Here is a 19,697-nt window from a genome sequence, read left to right as displayed (position 1 = left end):
CGTCCGGAGCCTGTGCTCCGCAACGGGAGAGGCCACAACAGTGAGAGGCCCGGGTACTGCAAAAAAAAAAAAAAAAAAAAAAAAAAAGAAGTATGAGAGAGAGAGAGAAAGAGAAAGAGAGACAGAGGCTGGGAAGGTATGTTTTTGAACACATGTTAGTCCTAATACTGCAGTTGATTATTTATGATGTGAACGATCCCCACCTCCCCTCAGTTTTGATCGCTTCACTACTCCATAGAATACCCATAAGAGAGGATGAGCAGGGGAAATAATGGAAGGTGAACCTTAACTGTTAAAATCTGTCATTTCTGGCCTGTTCATGTTCCATAATATATTTGGAAGAAGTAGGAACCTGAATGACTATGATTTCCCGAGTTAATTGGGCCATCCAGTAGTAAATAGAGAAGAGAATGGAGCAGGAGATGGAATTTGAAATGATGTGTGACTTTCTTCCCTTGATTGAGACGATTAACTAACAAGTTAATGTAAGGAAGAGAAGCGAGTAAGTGTGTGTATGTGCGCATGCGTGTAAAATGTGGGTCAAATTAGAAAAGTTTGTACATTCTCCTGTGTATATGTATATATATATACATACATTTATGCTTATATCTGACTTGCATATAGTATTTCACAAAGTGGTTCCACATTTGTTATCTTTTAAAATCTATACAACAACCCTGTGAGCCATGTATTATCGGTATGTTTGAAATAAATTGCTAGGAAGTTAACTGACTTATTCAAGATCTTATAGTTGTAAGTGAGGAGCTGGGACCACCACAACTCAGGTCTAGCTCCAGTAATGTTTCTTAGAAAATTATTATTGAGACCCTACCTTCTGAACTCAAAGTCAGAAAGGATACTTGGTTTTAGACCAGGTCATAGTATTTGGCACTGGAAGGATACCAGAAACTCTGGAACATGCTGTCACTGTTATTATATCCCAGCCGCCTTTGTTATTAAACTTTTTATGAGTGTTCTTTTTATGGTTCCTTCAATAAATCTTACAAATACACAAGGAAGAAAGAGGGTAGGATAATTTCGATTCAAGTTTGTAAAAAAAATTTATTGCTTATGATACCATAATCATCATATTATATTACAGGCACCATTTTAAAAAAAAAATTCATGTTCTCTCCTCAAGGGGAATAAATTCATGCATTACCTCTAACAAGAAACAGCATAAGTAGGAACTATATATACCAGTATAATAAAATACATTGAACCACACAGACTTATGATAAAGCAAGTAGAGGTTATTAAATCAAGCACAATTTGTTGTGTGTGGTGTCTTAAATCTGATTTTACAAAGAGAATGTCGCCAAAGGGGAAAGGCTCATAAATAAAAACAGAATTTAGAAGCAGATGCCAGACTAAAACTTCTAAATTCTCTCCTTAGATCATGTTATACCATGAGAAGTCTATAAATTTGGATGGCATTTGTTTATTTCCTTGTAGAACTGCCTCTGCAGGATTGGGACATATGGGGTTCTGTCTTTAATTTTCACTGAAGGTCAGTATAAGAATCAGCCACACGAAATCTACTGCGTGTGTCTGTTTTATTATTCACTACTTCTATAAAGCTCTGAGTGAAAACTTCATTTTATATTTTACACCAACAGAAATTTTGGTCCCTTGAGAACTGGCATTTCTGTTCTGATAAAACCACCAATTATGTTTTCCTTTTTTTTGCCTCACTGCTAGAAAGCTCAGAGTGACACCCTTGTCCCTTATGATTAGCATATTTGCATCTTCTTTAGTTTTCGATTTTTCTATTTCCACTTTATGAAGTCACTGTTTACGTCTCTAGTTGTAAGCTGCCTTGGGTCCTTTTTGAAAAGAGGCTTGACTATGTAAGCAAAGAAATGAGTAAGACCCGCAAACACTCTCCCCACCCAGACAACGCATTGCTGACATCTGGGTGTTGCCAATAATGGTCCTTAAGTACCTAGGCAGCGGTACCCACTGCTGGCTGACTTTCAAAGATGCGGCAGCTGTTGAGGGCCCAGTGGGGAGGAGCTGGAGGGAAAGAAGGCAGTAATGCTCTTATGGGCGCTGCCATGGTTTGGCTGTATGCATTCATCTGTTTCTGAACCTCCTGGTCCACTGAGCCTTTCCAGAATGTGCTGCCTTGGAAATGGTAGAGAGAGGGTCCCCGAGGGAAATGGCTAAAGCAGGGTTGACTGGCTGCAGGATGGTTGCCTACTCTCTCCACTAGGAGAAGGAAGGTTATATGTTAGCCTTATTTCCTTTTTCTATGCACACACTGAGTAAGAGACAGGAAAGAAAAGAGGCTGTTTGCAGAGAAGCACCATGAGATGGCATTTTTCTTTACCATGATCTAAGTGTGTTGTACGTACAACAGCAATACCCCATGTATGCATTTATGGGCAATAATACAGGCAGCAAATATGTGTCTTTTACCCAGGGGGACTGTCTCTCATTAAAATTTGACTTCAGTTTAGTGAAGTAATTTTTTTCACAAAATACAAATAATGTAATACATTGTCTTTATTGTCTGACATTACAGATTTGTTTTACACTTTCCTTTTTTACAGACCTTGGGAATGAAGGGTAAAAATGTGTCCAGCATTTTGCAAACATTTTTTGTTATACACAAACACGCACAGTGAATAATAGGAAAGAGAATACAGAAGAATGAAAAGGTACGTTGAAATCAGATAGGCTGTGGTTCTAATGGATCCATGGAAATAACATAAAAGTTTTTGATAAGACCAGTAAGTGGGATATATTGTTATACACAGCTTGGTACATGCACTTGAAATCAAAGCTGCTTTTATTTTGCTTTTGTTTTATTATTATTGTATTTTGAGTACGCTGCTCCCTCTGCTGGCTTCTGCATCTGGCTGCATGGCCAGACAGGGGGCTTCAGTTCAGGCTACAGTTAGATAGTCACAAGGCTCCTATTTCCAGGGAAGATGTATGTAACACCTTGTGAACTCCCACAGCAGAAAGGTGCTTGGTGGTACGAGAAAGGCTGAAAGTTACCTATTCTTTGGAGATGACTGTCAACCAATGGTAGGGATTCTGGTTTGGGAACTGAACAGTTACGGAGTACAGTCTTTCTCTTATTAGACTGAGCACATAACGGTGAGCAGTGGGGAGCGGGGCTTAAACATTATGCAATGAAAGGAGATGTAATTGGCTGGTTTTTACAAAAAGAAGTTCCACATTTTTTCAGTAAAATGGAACTGAACTGAATATTCACAGCATGAGAGGATGTTGAGGTTAGCTTCTGAGTGCTGTGGATTCTACCTAGTGTAATGTTAGTGATTGTGGTGAGTGTCTTTCTATGAAGAGAAGGGTCTGATCAACAACCCAGAAGAGCATGAGACTGGTTTGAAACTTAGACCCCTGGAGGTCTAAAAAGTTTCCAAGTTAAAGCGTGTTCCCTGTTCTAAAGGACATAATAGCTCTTCTTTTGATGTTGACGGTAGTAATAGTTATAAAAAAAAGCTCAATTTTATATGTCTCCAATCAAGCACTACATTGAAAAGGAAGCAAATTAGTATAATTTTTTTTCTCTTTCCAAACGGAAGCATGAACATACATTAGAGGCGAAAGCAATGAGAAAAACGGCAGGACGGCAGGCCCCTCCACTGTTAGTTAAGACCTGCAGTAGGGGACATAACTTACTCCCTGCTTCAATTCTTCTTCCTACAGAAAGATCGAATCAATAATAGTTAGATTACCCAGGGTTCCAATAAGAGCAGGCACACAGTGTGAAGGAATGAAGGTGGAGGAAACCTCAATGTGGCTTCGATGGCAGGTCAAGCCTCTTCTCCTGGTGACTTTAGTTCCAAGTCTATTTAGATATCTGAGACTACAGACCCATCTCTTTCCTCCATGCATCCAACCATCCTTCAACATGATTTCTCTCTCTATCCTGCTATTGTACATCCTGATACCATAGACTGTGCTTAATTAGGCTACGTTGATGCCAAGATAGCCGGTGGTAAACAGACTCCTATCCCATTGCTACAGTGACAGAAGCTACAGAAGTAGAACCAGGGGGCTCTTTCCAGTTTCCTGTCATTCAGTGAAGGGAAAGATGGGATGGGCCCACTTCATTTGGTAGATTTGGAAAAACAAAAACCAGAAAGAGCTTTTTTATATCATCAAATGAGATAATAGGGCAGAAACAGCAAGAGGTTATTAGTTATCCAGTCCTGTCTTAACATGGATAGTACAACAAAAACTGAATTCTGCACTTTATATGTCTAATACAATGAAAAGTAAATTTTGTTTAGTAAAGATAAAGCATTCCTGACACTGATGGCAGGAAAAGTCGACTAAGGAATATAAAAGAATAAAGAAAACAAAAGAAAAAATTGTTACACTTACATCAGTGCCTGGGACACAGTAGGTTCCAACAAATATTTGTTAACTATTCAATTTTTTAAAATTAAAAAATAAATAAAGAAAGGAAGGAAGAGAGAGAGAAAGAAAAGTAAGAAAAGGAAAGGGAAGGAAAGGAAGGGAAAGAAAGAAAGAAAGAAAGAAAGAAAGAAAGAAAGAAAGAAAGAAAGAAAGAAAGAAAGAAAGAAAGAAAAAGAAAGAAAGAAAGAAAGAAAAAGAAAGAAAGAAAGAAAGAAAGAAAACAATACAGAAACAATAAATGATGGGGTGTCAGGGATGTGGGAGGTCCAGGGACTGAAAGGCAGGACATCTTGTCTCACAAGTGAGTTGTCCCAGAGACTTTGCCTATGTCCTTTTATCAGAAGTTTTAGTTCCTGCCTTTGGGATGTCACAGTTCCAGTCCATACTGGTTCATGCTTATTTACATCAGGCAGGATGACAACAGAGCACTGAAACCTCTGCTGGGGCAATCATGGACATGAGGCCATAATTAGTCTACTTTGGGGTTGAAATGCAATTTAGTGCATACTGAAGAAAGGAATAAGATTTATGAAAGAAAGAACGCCACTTCCCAATGAGAATTATTATTATATCACTCTGCAGAGGACTTCTATAGATCATCTTATTAAATGCTCTACCTGCAGAAAAGTTAAGGAGATATTCCCATTTACAATTTGCATTTGAAACCCAGAGAAGTTATGTGACTTGCTGCTAAAGCCACACAGATTTGACAACATTTACTGAAATTAACAAAGTTACTCCCCTTAATAAAACTATAATCACCAAAATTATTTAATGGCTGTATCTTCATTTTCTGAATTAGATATTAGCTTCTGTTTAGTCAGAATTTCTGAAGGCTATGAAATGTAAAATATTTCTAAATAAATCCAGTTTCAGTACTTCCAAGGACAAAAGGAACTTTAAATGAGCCAACTGGAAATAAGTTGTGCCACGAAGGTCCTCGGTAGTCTGGTTCCAGGAAATGGATAAGAATGAGCCCTATAATTGACTGCTATCATTTGATGTGCCTAAGAAAAGATACTAAAACTGAGTTTGAAAGCACATGTTGGAGGAACTCACATATAGTAACTGAAAAAACCATTGCACATTATGTGCAAATATCTTTTACTTTTTTAATTAAAAATTTTTTTCACAAATGCCATAGTTGTAGGTCTAGGAAACATTTATTTGAAAGATCTTACCTTTAGTAGCTTCATGAGACCTTCTAACTGGACCATTAGCTCTCTCCGGCTCTCCTGGAGAGCAGACATTCTCTGTTCCAGCTCATCCTTGCGCTGTCTAAGAAAGAAGCAGTTGTCATCAGAAACAGCATTCAATTCACTGAGCTAAACACATTTGCCAGTCTTGTGGACCGCTAGAAAAAGGGCATCTCTGGGTCTTTGACATAGGTTACCAGGCAGGGAAATGTCAAATGAATGAACAATTATAGCTTGGGTGTATGCTTATTTGTTAAAAGTCATACTAAACTCTTATTGGATATTTACCCCCATCTACCCTGAATTAACTATTTAATGAAATCTTTTCTGAATGCTTATTATGTCATGGGCCCTGTGCTGTGCCATTGGGTCCCCTTGAGATAATAAACAAAAACCAAATTGTCACTGAAAAAGTCCAATCCCTCAGATCCTCCGAAACCAAGGACCCTTTTGTAAATCTCACAGAAAACACTGATTACCTTAGTATCTGGAAATCAGATTTAGAAAAGTACATTTTTCACCTCTTCAATTCTTAGTATGCAACGTGGTGCTTTTCAGAGGAAAAATATTCGTGGTATAGTTTTTATAGTCGATATAAATCTTCTGGCTTGGGTTTGGCTGCATAGAGTGAGGTCAGAAAAAAAGGAGTTCCTATATGATTGTCCTAACAATCTGCAAGGTTTGTGTTTGCTTAATTTTGGTTTGTTTTGCAGAACTTCTATCAGCTGTCAGCAAGAATGAAAACAATGAATATTAGTGATTCACATTTCTGAAGTGGATTTTTCAAATCTATTTCAAATATATTATTTCATGACCATTAGTGAAAAAGTAATATATACATTTTTTCCTTGCCCCAAAGGCTCCTGTCTGATTTTGAAATATTGGAAATTATATTTTAAAAAGTGTGTGGATGCTTTAACCATGTATGTGTTAATGTATGACTAAGTATGCCTAATCTCAATGGCACAGACACAATATTAAGTGGAGCTATAGTAGGGACCCTGAAATGAAAAACTGACAATATAAAAATGTCACACTGAGTTAGGTCAATGACTCATCCAATTAAAAGATATTTTGTGGGAAGACAAGTTATGGATATAAAGGAGACATTTTTAATTTGCTTTCATATAGGCCTTCTCTATAATGAATTATGAATTTAAAACTTATAAACACATCACTCTTTTTGAAAATATTTATATTTATGGCTTTTATTGACATTTAAAGCTTACTCCAGAGCAGTCCTTCCTTTGATTTTCTTTACAATTGCCTCTTTTCTGAATCCCGAGGACAAGGCACATCATAATTTTATAGACTTTAATGCTATCTTATTTTAGTCTTTGGTCTTCCTGGTCTGTAGCCTTCTAATTTTGAAAGTCTTGCCCAATTCGAAAATATTCTTCAATGACAAACCCATTAGCTGTTTTTTCTTTGACCTTGTCTGCACATGGTGTTCCAACTACATCCTCAGAAGCGCTTGGCAGAAGAGTAGATAATGTTTCTGATTTATTTCCAGTTCTCTTCTAGGTACTGTTCTACAAATTTTGGCCTTTTGATCATAAGAGCACTTTGAGAAGAAGGTTGAAGCAAACTTCTAATATTATAGGTAAGAAATATTAAGAGAAGCATCCACAAACTATCAGAAAAAGTTAGCTTATAGTAATCTATAATTAACCAACATTGAAAAAAACCTTACTTGTACATTTATCTTACAGTAGTACTCTTTCAAAACATGACATTAACTCTTTCATGCATTTGATTGAATTACATTTTTTAAAAAACATTCATTTAATAATGTCTTCTCTATAAGTGTTTATACCAGTTGTTACCAAATGTGGGTAACACATCTGTGGTGTAGCCTCCACTCTTCCAAGGAAAAATGAGAAAACAAGGACTAAGTAGTGATTTTATTTTCATAGAGCTAAAAATATTCACGTCTGAACGAATGCCTTTTATTCTGTCAGATTATTTCTAGCTTTGTGTGTGTGTTAAAACCTACTTTCTTTAGGACAGTGTTGGGACAATAGGCAAAATTTTAATATGAACTATATATTAGATAACAATAAATAACAATATTGACTTTCCTGAATTTGATGATGATACCATGGTTACACAAGAGAATGTCTTCTTTTTTCTTAGAAAATATACACATAAGTATTTAGGGGTAAAGTGTTATAATGTCTGCAATTTACTCTCAAATGGCTCATCAAAAATCCATATGTACTTTACATATATAAACATATATAGGGAGAGGCAGAAGGGTGTGGCAAAATGTTTGCAATCTCTAGGTGAAGCGTAGAAGGAAATTCATTGTGATATTCTCACAACACTTCTGTAGGCTTAACATTGTTTTCAAAATAAAAACTTGAAAAATATACTGTCATTCATGAAACTTGCAATAACAGATGATGGTAGTTTAAAAATGTCATTATATGGTAAAAAAAAAGTACTCAACTATATGTTGTTTCCCCAAAATAATAAAAAAAATTAAGCTGGTCTAATGAAATTCAAGTCTGGAAACCACAGACTTGCATCAGAGATTATGATTCCATTTTTAATTGGTAAAAACAAAAAAAAGTCTCTTTATATTAATAAGTTTTCTCGAAGAATAATTTTACATACTTTGAAAAGAATGCCATGTGTATAATATGATGCTTATGTTTTAGGCAAGGGCTAGATATGAAAATTTATACTTGTTTTTCTTAAGATTTGTAGTGTCAAGTTGCTTCTGCAGTTTTCATTAATGTTTTCTTCATTATAGAACATGGTATTGTCTTTGCAAACATAGTTCTTTAGCTGTCTTTTAATGGTTCTGCAGTGGGAAGGCTCACTAGATCACCTTGCAAAATTTCCCTCAGATACTCCATCCAATATGGGAAGGAAAGACCTAGGGAACCACATGGAATGTTCCAGCCCTTTCTCTGCTTCATCTGTGCCTCTTGATTGCCTGTATTCTTGAAATTATGAGTAAAGCTCAATACTAGGGTAAGATCACGTGAATCTGACTTGACAATCTAACCCACTGTGTTAACTTGATACGTAACTCATCCTCTAATGGCTTCCTGTTGTAGGATCGATAGCAATATCCTCAAGGTGAATGAACTAAATGAACAATAAAATGGAGGATGATAAATGTGATAGCAGTGTAGAGGGACCGGAGGCTGGGAATCAGGAAAGTGTTTATTATAATAGTACAGGCAGGAGATAATTAAGACCCAAGGAAAAGAGATAGAATATACCTGTGATACTCATTGTGCAGGATCTTGGGCAAGTTATTTAACTTCTGTGAATCTCAGTTTCTTTATCTATAAAAAGACTATAATAGTAATGTCCAGCTCCCAGGATCTTCTTTTACAGCTACTGTATGGAACAGTGTACGTTGAGCTTAGTGCGTAGAAAGTGTCAGACAGGCACGCAAAAATGCCTATCCTATAATCCTATTCAGTTGCCAGATCTCGGTTGCAAACCTGGCTTTCCACTTTCTTGTGGCTAAAGTAAAAAGGGAAATATGATCATTTAGAAAGGTCATGATGCCCTTAAGATAAAAATAAACTATGTGCTCACGAAAAGCAAAGCTCTGATCTTGCTGCCCCCATTCCCCTACTAAATATATTTCTCCTGTTGGCTTCTCAGTAAGAGGCCCAGAAAGGATGTAACAGGTGGAGAAGACCTCTGTCAAAGCTACAATAAGGAGTCCCTTTGGTGGCTTCACATGGTCACCCCTCAATGGGAACTCAAGGCCAAAGTAATTGGCGAGAAGTCATTGTTTTGGAACTCTTTGAAAGTCTGAAATGACTAAAAGATAAAACACCCAGAGCAGGTTTTCTTAACCTGGGATGTCAGGGTATCTTTGAAATCCCCAAATTGATAAAAAGTGCTGAGCACAGTATAAATGGTTCATAAGCATCTAAAGAAATATACTTCAAGGGAGTGTACCTCTTCTTCCAGGCAGAAGAAATGTGGAGAATATGGAGGCAGGCAAGTGAATCAGCTAGGATTTAGGTGTCTCAAGCCTCAAGCCTTATGTGTGGGCCACCAGCTGACAGTGAGGGCCGAAAGTCTAGAAGTTCCCCACAGAGCCAGGCTCCTTAGTGTAGCTTTGAGCTAGGCTGGGGTCATGGGAATGCCCACGAGTCAGGGCCAGAGGATGGTTAGAATTATTGGTCTGTTCCAAGATAGCAACATCAAGGAGGGAAGAAATATCAGTTGGAAAAGTTATCATCAGTGAACCAGGCACATAAAGGTGCCTTCCCAGATGGTATCATCCTAACGGAACCAAATACTTTGGAAAGCAAATGCTAACTGGGGGGAACCAGTGAAAATGCTTATGAAAATTCCTAGTCACCACCCTTCCACTAGAGAATGGGGCGGCCAGTGAAGAGGTATAAAGAACATTCCAGGCAGAGACACGGTGCCCTGAGGTGTAGATGAATGATTTTTCTAAGTTGGTTTATTCAGTTATATTTCTGTGTACACTAGACTTAACTTTCTTGTGAGTCTGGAGGGCCTACATGATCCTATTTGGCAAAAGATGCTTTGAAGCAGTGATTTTACTTTCATATGCCTTTGAGGAGGAGGATGTAAAACATCCCTTTTTCCTTCTTTTCATTTTCATCCCTTCTGGGTGATGGTAGTAGAATGTGCAAGAACTTCTAATACATCTCTGTGAAAGTAGGACCAGAAATCCCATACGCTGAAAAGGAAGAATTTCTGTTTCTTCCATTAAATTATTTTGTTCTTCCAAAGTATGACGTGATCTCTTCACATCAAGCAGCCTCCACAAGCTGCAAGTTCTATAGGTCTCCTTTCCATAACTCAGGCCTTTGGTGGGTTTGCCCCTCTAGCCAGGTGCTCAAACCTGGGGAGACTGGATCCCAGCTGAGAGGCAGGGCCTGCCCCCTGGCCAGATGTGCTGAGTGCTCAGATGTTTGTATGGCCAAAGGGCAGGGTTAGAGTGGAACCCCCAGAAACATCCATGACTACAATCAATAGGGACTTGGTAAAATCCAAACATAGCCATACAGAATCTGCTTAATTTAGTCTCTTTGTATGGAGGAGGTAAGTGGCACTCTAACTCTGACAAGAGTTTCTGAGAAGAGGCATCTGTACTTATTATAAAAATTATGCCTCAGAGTTTGATTTACCTGAAATATACTTGGCATCCAAATTGAAAGATGGAAAGAATGTTATACTTGCTAACTACAAGTGCCTTGTGAAATATCCATATGACATTTTCATGAGGGAATGTTTTTGAGTTTATGTTTGTGTTGTTTATTACACAGACAGGTTTGGGTAGGTGCCATATGCAAGGTATGGTGGTTAAGTCTGATTGGAGCCTGTGGTGTGACTCTCCTTTTGCACGTGGTCACAGTCCTCATCCACGTCTTACTACTCTCTACCGGCCTGACCCTGAGAAGTGCCCTGAAATTCAGGGCTTGAACCAAATGACCTTCTTAGGTCCTTCCCAACTCAAATATTTCATGATGACCTTTAAATTAATCTGTAGAACAAGAAGGTATGAAAATCCGTATGTAAAGCTATTAGGGACCAAGATTTAGATATGATTTATGGGTCACAGGTAAATTTTTAAATTTAAAAAACTGTGATGATTCTTTAGTTGTTTACATGTTTGTTTTGTTGATCACTCTTTATCATAAACCTATTGTTGATAGTGCAAATAACTAAAAAGAGTTGAGTTCAAATTTTTTCCAGTAAGACATACAGGGGACAAACAAGTGGTTACCAATGGGGAAAGGGAAGGGAGGAGTGGCAATATAGGGGTAGGACATTAACAGGTACAAACTATTATGTATAAAATAAGCTATAAGGATATAGTGTACAACACAGAATACAGCCGATATTTTATAAAAACTATAAATGAGGTATAACTTTTAAAAATTGGGCATCACTATGTTGTATACCTGTAACTTATATAATATTGTACATCAACTATACTTTAATTTAAAAAAGAGAGTGCACTATAAAAAATTGTTTTCCGGTGAAACGTTGTGTTTTGGATCTAAAGAACACTGTTTCCTTTTCTCTGTGTCAAAGAAAAAAATAAATAAATAAACAGCCTCTTTCCCAAACCTCCAAATTCCAGCAATTAGATGTGTGCTATTAAAAAAAAAGCAAACAGACGTTAGCAGCTATGGTGGCTGAGGACCGTTTTCTGGTGGACACTGTTAGACTTTATTGATGATCTCAGACACCTGTATTTCCTGAGACGCCTTGGGCTCCTTTTCTTACCTGAGGAGGCGGAGCTCTGCCAGCAGAGTGGGGTTTTGCTGCGCCTTCTCTGGAGTGGGCTGAGAAGCTTGTTCATGCTCTAGCCGCAGCCTCTGGATCTCCTGTAAGATTTCTCTTGGGAGAGAGGAGGAAGGTAAGAAACCCAGGTCAGTTAACTTCCAGGATGTCCAGGATCTAACATCTGAGTAGATCAGGGCCACCAGAACAAAGAAAGAAGGGGTCATCCTATGGGTTGGAGCAGAACCAACCCTCATTAACCGACTGTGTTTACGAGGTTTTGGCTGTAGCTAGTTGGGTTAGGGAACGATTGACTGAAACCTCCCGCCTTGGCCAGGTGCGATGATAACTGATAACTGCTTGCCTGAGTTGTCTCATAACAGGAGGTTCCGGTAAGGAACATGGCACTGCCTCTAATGCCTCTAAAAACTAACCAGGAGAATTCGGGAGGGGCCAAGACAGGGAGGAGACGACCAACCTCCCAGAATCCTTCGTGCTGGAATCCATCTTGGATTAGAGATGTGCGCGCCACCAGGAAGGACCCTGAGTCAGACCAAATATGGGCCAAGCAAGATGATTGGCCAGAGACAACCCGGAAACTAACGCCATTACGATAAAACCTGAGACTGCGAGCCACGTGGCAGAGCAGTTCTCCTGCGTTCCGTTACCCTGCTGCTGTCCCCCCGGGCGCCTGTTCGTTCCCAGTAAACTCTTTGCTTTGTCAATATGTGTCTCCTTGGACAATTCATTTCTGAGTGTTAGACAAGAGACCACTCTCCGGCCCTGGAACATTGTTGCTCCTTCCTGCAACAGTTGGGTGCTCTGGGTGAGGGGATACTGCCTTCATCTCCAGTACATCCAAACTAGGAAGACTCCGCAATATGTCATTGGAGCCTTCAAGCTGAGTGTTCTCCCCAGGACCTAATACTCTCTCTAGTCAGTAATATAATGCTGTGGTAATGTGTTCAACTTTGCAAAGCGTGCTGCTTAAGAGACAAAAATGAATCTTCCTCTATTTATGATCTCAGTTTGACACCATAAAGTACCTGCAGCTACCGAGTAAGAGATGCTTGGAAAAAATAAGGATAAATGGTGCTCATTTTGCAAAACTAAATAACCCCATTCTCTCACCAGGAATGAAATTCTTCTCACTGAATTTATCTGAGAAGCCCCCAGGTAGGCAAAATTCTTTCTCTTTTCCTTAATATTTTCAGCCTTAACAATGTATCTGAATAAGGGTAGCCTTATGAAGGAAAGTGCTTTTAAAAGGATTCACTGTAATTGAGTCTGTGTCATAAGAGTGCTATTGGTGTGACCTCCATCAGGGGTGAGACGTGTCAGTCTATTTTTGATGTTGGGGCCTGGGCTGCCCTGCATTGAGGTGAACATTAGGCCAGCCATAAGGGATGGGTGACCGATGTAAGACAAATTATCCCTAAGTGAGTTAGAAGCTATTAAGCAAGGTTAGAAGTCACAGGTTCTTGGGGGAGGGCTCAGTCTCCCATCCAGCAAAATGCAGAAGAGCCCATAAGACAGAACGAAGAAACCAAGAATGGAAGGTGTACTTGGTGAGCAAGGGGGATGGGTGGCTTTCCATCTGAGAGGCTGATTTACAACCTCCTGCTTCACAAACATGCCAGAATCAAGAAGCTAATTACCAGTGAGTCAGTACGCCTCTCATGGGTGTGGTGGGAGCTTGGACCATAATTCAGTGGTTTTCAACTTGTTTTTTTGTCCCCCTTGGTGTTCTATAGTGGAAAATTTTCTTTAAAAGAAATCTTCCATGGAAACCCAACATGGCACACAGTTAAGAAGGAACTTCTCTGGTTAAAGAAAGGGGGGTGCCCTGTGCTACTAGCTCTTCTTCCTCTTCATACACCCCTACAGGGCCCCCGAACTCCCAGAGAGCTCAGCCGGAAAATCAGTGAACTGGGATTTCCAAGATCTTGAGGGCTAACATCCTGACATTCTGTGAATTCCACTAGTTCTCCTTGTTGGTTCTCAGGACAGAACCATGACACAGCCATTTAGCCCAAGGAAGAAAAAGAGAGAAGCATCTCTGACCAGATGAGAATAAAGGTAAGACAGGTAAGGAGCATGAAGTGCTTAGACTACACCCAGGGACTGTGCTGTCTTCTTTAGTCTTATTTCATCCTCATAACAGTTCTATTGTATATAGACTAGTATAGTACCAACAGTTCTATCGGTACTGCTATTATCTGTTTCATGAATGAGGGAATCAAGCACATACCAGTTAAAAGTCTTGCCCAATTTCAATAAGTAGGTGGTAGCAGTCATTTGAACTCAGGCGGGTTTGCCCCAAAGCCCATATGTGTTCGACTCCCTCAGTCTTTGGTACTTGCTTGGACAGGTCTAGCCTAGGCAGGCTGTGACTTCCACAATGTAATCTGAAGGAGTCCAGCTACTCCTAATACTAATTCTAACTGGCTCCTCTAAGGATGCTCTAAGAAAGCATTATCTCCTAAAGATCATTTCTGAAATGTCTAAATGACTACCTAGGGTAGTCATGGAGTCAAGTGAGGAATTCTATCCTTCCTTGAAGCCCAGAGATCTGATTATTGGGTTAACTGTCACTTTGGAGACCATGGGATCCCTGGGTGAATTTCCGTGGTGCAGGAACTGTGACCTGGATAAGCTTCTGGGATGTGGTTCTAGGGTCTTTGGAAGGCATGAGGCCGTTGGCTTAGAGAGATGAGTTCAGGATGGACTAGATGCTTTTCAGGCATGGAGTGGGGAAAGAACTCAGGGAAAGGATGAAGCTCTCTCTCTGCCATCTCTTCTCATTTCCATTCCTTTATTCCCTCTCATCCTAAAAACATGTATTCAGAGACTGCAATCCCAAAATGCCCTAGAAACAAGCAGTAAGAGTGGTAGCATGGTACAGCCAGCACATTCATGGGGTTTCTTGTTGATTCTGGAATCCCACATGGAGGTAGATATCCCTGGGTTATTTCCTTAAAGGAAGTCCCGATTTCCCCTCAAGTGTGCTATCCCCATGCTGAGTGGAAGGGAAAACAAAGTGCTTTGGAGAGATGGGAGAGTAGATTAAAATTGCAACCAAGATATTTGTGGGCTTGTAAATTTTCACTTTAGTCTTGTTTTATTTCTAAGAATATGACAATGTGCCAAGTGAGTTTGTATCTTCCTTTTAATTTTTTTTTTTCTTTCTATAGAATTTTAAAGAATAGCATGACCGGGCTTCCCTGGTGGCGCAGTGGTTGAGAGTCCGCCTGCCGATGCAGGGGACACGGGTTCATGCCCCAGTCCGGGAGGGTCCCACATGCCGTGGAGCAGCTGCGCCCGTGAGCCATGGCCACTGAGCCTCCGCATCCGGAGCCCGTGCTCCGCAACGGGAGAGGCCGCAACAGTGAGAGGCCCGAGTACCACAAAAAAAAAAAAAAAAAGAATAGCATGACCATTTATCCCAAAATTTTCAGGTCAAACTCTACAGGTATGCAACAATGATCAAAACCTCCTCCTTTACCAGTCTGATCTCAGAAGGGACATCAGTGTTGAAAGATGAGATTAAGTACTAAGACAGCTTGGTGGTGTTCTAAGAAATACAGAATGTACAAGTTGTTCTTATATGAGGCTTACTCAGCATTGAGTTTGAGATCTGACTCAGATATTTATTACTTTCTCACTCAGTATATATTGACTGAGTTTCTACACTGTTACAATGTACCAGGCATGGTTCTGGAGCTCAGGGGCCATTTGTCACAGCCTCTGTTCTCAAAGAACTTCCATATCAGTCAGGGAAGACAGACAATAAAAAGGAAACAAACACTTAAATGCGACTTTTTTTCAGAGAGAGATGTCACACACACACACACACACACACACTCACACACACACACTCACACACACACGGATGTAACAGAGAGTGGTTCCTGGAATAGGAGGTAGTGGGAGAGATCAGAGAGGTGATCTTTTAGGAGGTGGCGTTTGAGCTGAGATCTGAATGATGGGAAGGAGCCATCTCTGCAGAGACCCCGAGGAAGAGCTTTCTAAGCTGCGAAAACAACCAATACTTTAAAGGCTGTAAAGAAAGAAAGAAGCAGGAGTGTCCCCAAAACCTTACCTGTTCTTGTTTTCTAGTTCTGCGATCAGCTGCCTTTGTTGCTTATTTGCATCAATGGTGAAGGAGATGTCAGGGGCACTCCTCTGCTGTGCTGGCTGCTGGAAAATATGTGGTTTATACTATTTAGTACTGGGAAGGGGAACCGACCTGTGTTTGAAAAGACAGGAGTCGTGAGATATGCACAAGAAAGAAAAAAATATTTCTATCAAAACAAAAAAAGCAAACACGTAAAATTAAATGGCCATTCCTCTCCTAAGGACCAGCTTTTTTGGGGATCTGGAGCACATCTATGCGGTGGAAAGCAGAATAGAATCCTTTGGCAGGCAAATATACAAAACATGGGAAAAATTGGTCTTTAGCTTTCTGACTTGAAATCTTTGGGGACCTAGTTCATTCTTGCCATGCTGTTCCCATCACAACTCTTCTTTCAGTAAAGGTGGGGTTAAAAAAATATATCACTGCTGAAGTATCTCTTTCTCGAGAGTTACTGTTTAACCCCTGTAATAGACAATTAAAAATTGTATAGTTTTAAAGTCATAGTTGATATGACTTTCTTTTCTTCTTTTGGTCAACATACTTTTACCATTTCTTTATTCATATATGTAATTTTACACTGATGGATTGCAACCAGCTTTAACAGCTGGTGTATACGCAGTCATAACTTTCTCCATTCTTTTGTTTTTTAAAAAATAAAGTTCTTTATTTATTTACTTTTGCCTGCGTTGGGTCATCATTGCTGCGCTCGGCCTTTCTCTAGTTGAGGCAAGCAGGCTACTCTTTGTTGCAGTGCATGGGCTTCTCACTGCGGTGGCTTCTCTTGTTGCAGAGCATGGGCTCTAGGCGCGCGGGCTTCAGCAGTTGTGGCGTGTGGGCTCTAGAGCACAGGCTCAGTAGTTGTGGCGCACGGGCTTAGTTGCTCCGCGGCATGTGGGATCTTCCCAGATCAGGGCTCGAACCCGTGTCCCCTGCATTGACCACTGCGCCACCAGGGAAGTCGTTCCCCATTCTTACATAATCACATATATATAAGAATATGATTATATAAGAATGTATATATATATACACCTCATATACCATATTTATATATTTATTTATGTGTATTTAGTCAAGGGCTTATTTGATATTGTTTTGTAAAAGCAGGGTCAGATTATGTAGACTTCCCTGTGCCTTGCTTTCTTTGCTCTACCGTACATTATAGAAATTCCTCAATGTCAGTCTTTATTGCTTTTAAAGCAAATTTTAAAAAATTACAACTAATCTTTCTACCAAAGAATGCCAAGCTTTAAAAAATAACACCCATTGCCGAAGCCCAAAGACATGGTGAAACTCAGCCTGATTTTTCGTTTCTAGAAAACTAACCATAGGGAAAGGTTTACACGTGGTAAAGGTCTGGCTTTTATAAAGCTTTTCTATCATTTTTAATTAGCATTTCTTTTAACAAAGAAACGATTTGTGTTGCTAATGAAGAAGTGTGAGGTCCTACATTTTATATCCTAAATGGTCCTCTATAGCTGGCATATGGGAACTTTGACACGTGATGCAGAGTTTTCTTTTGATTTTACGACATAATTTTCCCTTTCTTGCCATATTGAGAAAAGTAGAAACAACTTTTGATATATATCTCTTGATATATTGATAAAAGTAGGCATCTTATCTGAGCCAGTTGTGGATTTGAATCATTGCTTGTCCTTATATTAACCGATTAGGAATTATCCAGAGAAATTGGGTATTGGCCTGGTTCAGCACTATTGTTAACAGGAATACCTCGAGCTCTGATTCATGCTAGACCAGAATGATAGCTGGAAAGTGAAAATGGAAGCAGTGGAAGGCCAGATCGTTTTTAGGTCTTGCAGACGGCACAGTAGCAACTACTCAGCTCTGCTGTTGTGGCGTCAGCTATTAGGGTAACGATCAGCGTGACATCCGCTCGTTCAGAGTACTTACAGACGAGGTGGACTCTGCTGCCAGTCTTGCCGCGTATCTGGCGATCAGCCGGTGCTCTTCATCAAGCCGGGTGGAGCTCTCAAGCATACTATTGAGAACAGAGCAAGAAAGAGTCAGTCAGGCAACTGAGAAAGATGGAAATATTCATACTACCACCTGGAGTGGGTTGGCTATTTCAATTTTTCAGTGCAAAAAATTTGATAGTTATACAAAATCCTGTTAGGTTAATGACATCAGACTTGGATTCATGATATGATCTAACATGTGGCCAGGAAGGTCCTTAATAAATCCTACCTTACAAAGAAATCTCCAAAGAGGAGTGACTTTCCTGATCAACATTTCTGATGAAAGAATACTTTCTCTTTAATTTAGTTGTATTGCCTTTAACAATTTAATTTCCTTATGACAAAGTAATACATGTCTGAAACCAACGTGTTAGACAATATGAAAGCAAGAAGGAAGCAGAAACCAATCTGTGGTCAGCCTCCAGTGATCCCCCACTCCTGGTATTGTGTAATCCTCTTCATTTATTGTAGTATGGCTGGACTTAACAGACCTAATTCTAACGAATAGAATGTGGCAGAAGTAATGGAAGGTAACTTGCAAGATTAGGTTATAAAAAGACCCTGGCTTCTGTCTAGGGCATGTTTTCTCTCGAGCTCTTCTGGATTGCTTGCCCTGTGGGAAGCTGGATGCCATGTCACAGGCGGCTCTGTGGAAAGGCCCACGTGAGGAGGAACTGAAGCCAGCCAGTAACCATGGGACTGGATCCCCTTCGGTAGAGCCCTTTAGATGCGATCACAGCCCACCCACAGCTTGATTACAACCTCGAGAAAGTCCTGAGCCAAACAGGGATTCCTCACCCACGGTGTTTGTTGTTTTAAGCTGCTGAGCTTTTGGGTAATTTGTTACGCAGCAATACACAATGAATATAATTCTCATCTATAATACTACTACCCAGGTAACTTGCCATTTTCTATTTACTTCCAGAGAAGTAGAATTATGGTAGTGGCTTCTAATGACATGAGTGGGAATCATTTAGTGTCTCCTATAAATTTATAAAAATTCTTCCTATTAGAATAAGAATAATCTGACCCCTTAAAAAAACTAATGCAAATAGAAGCATTTTCAGCTCTCCTAGAGAGTTGATATTTCAGAAAGCCCTTCACGTAAGACTAAGTTTTGGGTGCCACTAAAAAAAATAATTCTGTGAAACATACCAGTAACACTAATCCTGTTAATAGACTAGTTGGTCATAGTTTAGTTTATCAGTTATTATGGTGAGTATCAGGCCAGATTCTAATTCTAATCAGGCCAGGTTTCTAATTCAAGATTTGAAACCAGTTCCTCTCAATCCCCAAATATACTTATATCCTCCTCCAATGGTTTATATTTAAGCCTGTTCCTTAAAGAAAAAAAATCAATACTCATGGTTATACATTAAAAATGACACACTTCTGTGCCAATGTTAAGGTTGTAAAAATTATCCACTGAAAGACTTGGATCCATATAAAGTAATGTACATTTATATTATTCATTTGTACACTTACATAAAAAGTAAACATGCAACAGTCTTTCAACCTTTGTTCTAAAGTGAGAAGATGAATGCAAATCATTATGCGCTTTCAGCATATTAGCTATGTCACTTCCAAGTAGCTCTTCTCTGCTTGGTGGAATCCGTTACTGTAACATTTTTTTCTGGTCATTTGGAAGATATTCCTGTTTCCCTTATCTATGCGCTGGTCTATATTCCTCACATATGTGAACTGTACCTGTTCTTATCCTGAATTCTTCCACTAGATTTAGCCCTTTTC

The 19,697-nt window shown here is 39.5% G+C and overlaps 1 protein-coding gene across 18 annotated transcripts in view; it reads right to left on the bottom strand.

Moving 5' to 3' along the window:
- The window catches only part of DTNA (dystrobrevin alpha), a 393,226-nt gene that overhangs the window by 20,605 nt on the left and 352,924 nt on the right, over positions 1-19,697 (bottom strand). For 9 of the 18 annotated variants that reach the window (XM_007455181.1, XM_007455184.1, XM_007455178.1 and 6 more), the window contains 4 exons: positions 17,884-17,971; positions 15,940-16,037; positions 11,841-11,954; positions 5,580-5,676 (listed from right to left, as the gene is read on the bottom strand). In XM_007455181.1, the coding sequence (XP_007455243.1) occupies positions 5,580-5,676; positions 11,841-11,954; positions 15,940-16,037; positions 17,884-17,971 (397 nt within the window). Of the gene's footprint in view, positions 1-1,042; positions 3,676-5,579; positions 5,677-11,840; positions 11,955-15,939; positions 16,059-17,879; positions 17,972-19,697 lie in introns of those variants that run through there. The other 9 variants (XM_007455187.1, XM_007455189.1, XM_007455186.1 and 6 more) reach the window with 7 other exon arrangements.

This window comes from Lipotes vexillifer, unplaced genomic scaffold, assembly GCF_000442215.2.
Source record: "Lipotes vexillifer unplaced genomic scaffold, Lipotes_vexillifer_v1.1 scaffold90, whole genome shotgun sequence".
In the NCBI taxonomy this organism is placed as follows: domain Eukaryota; kingdom Metazoa; phylum Chordata; class Mammalia; order Artiodactyla; family Lipotidae; genus Lipotes; species Lipotes vexillifer.
This window is presented reverse-complemented; position numbering and strand designations above follow the sequence as displayed.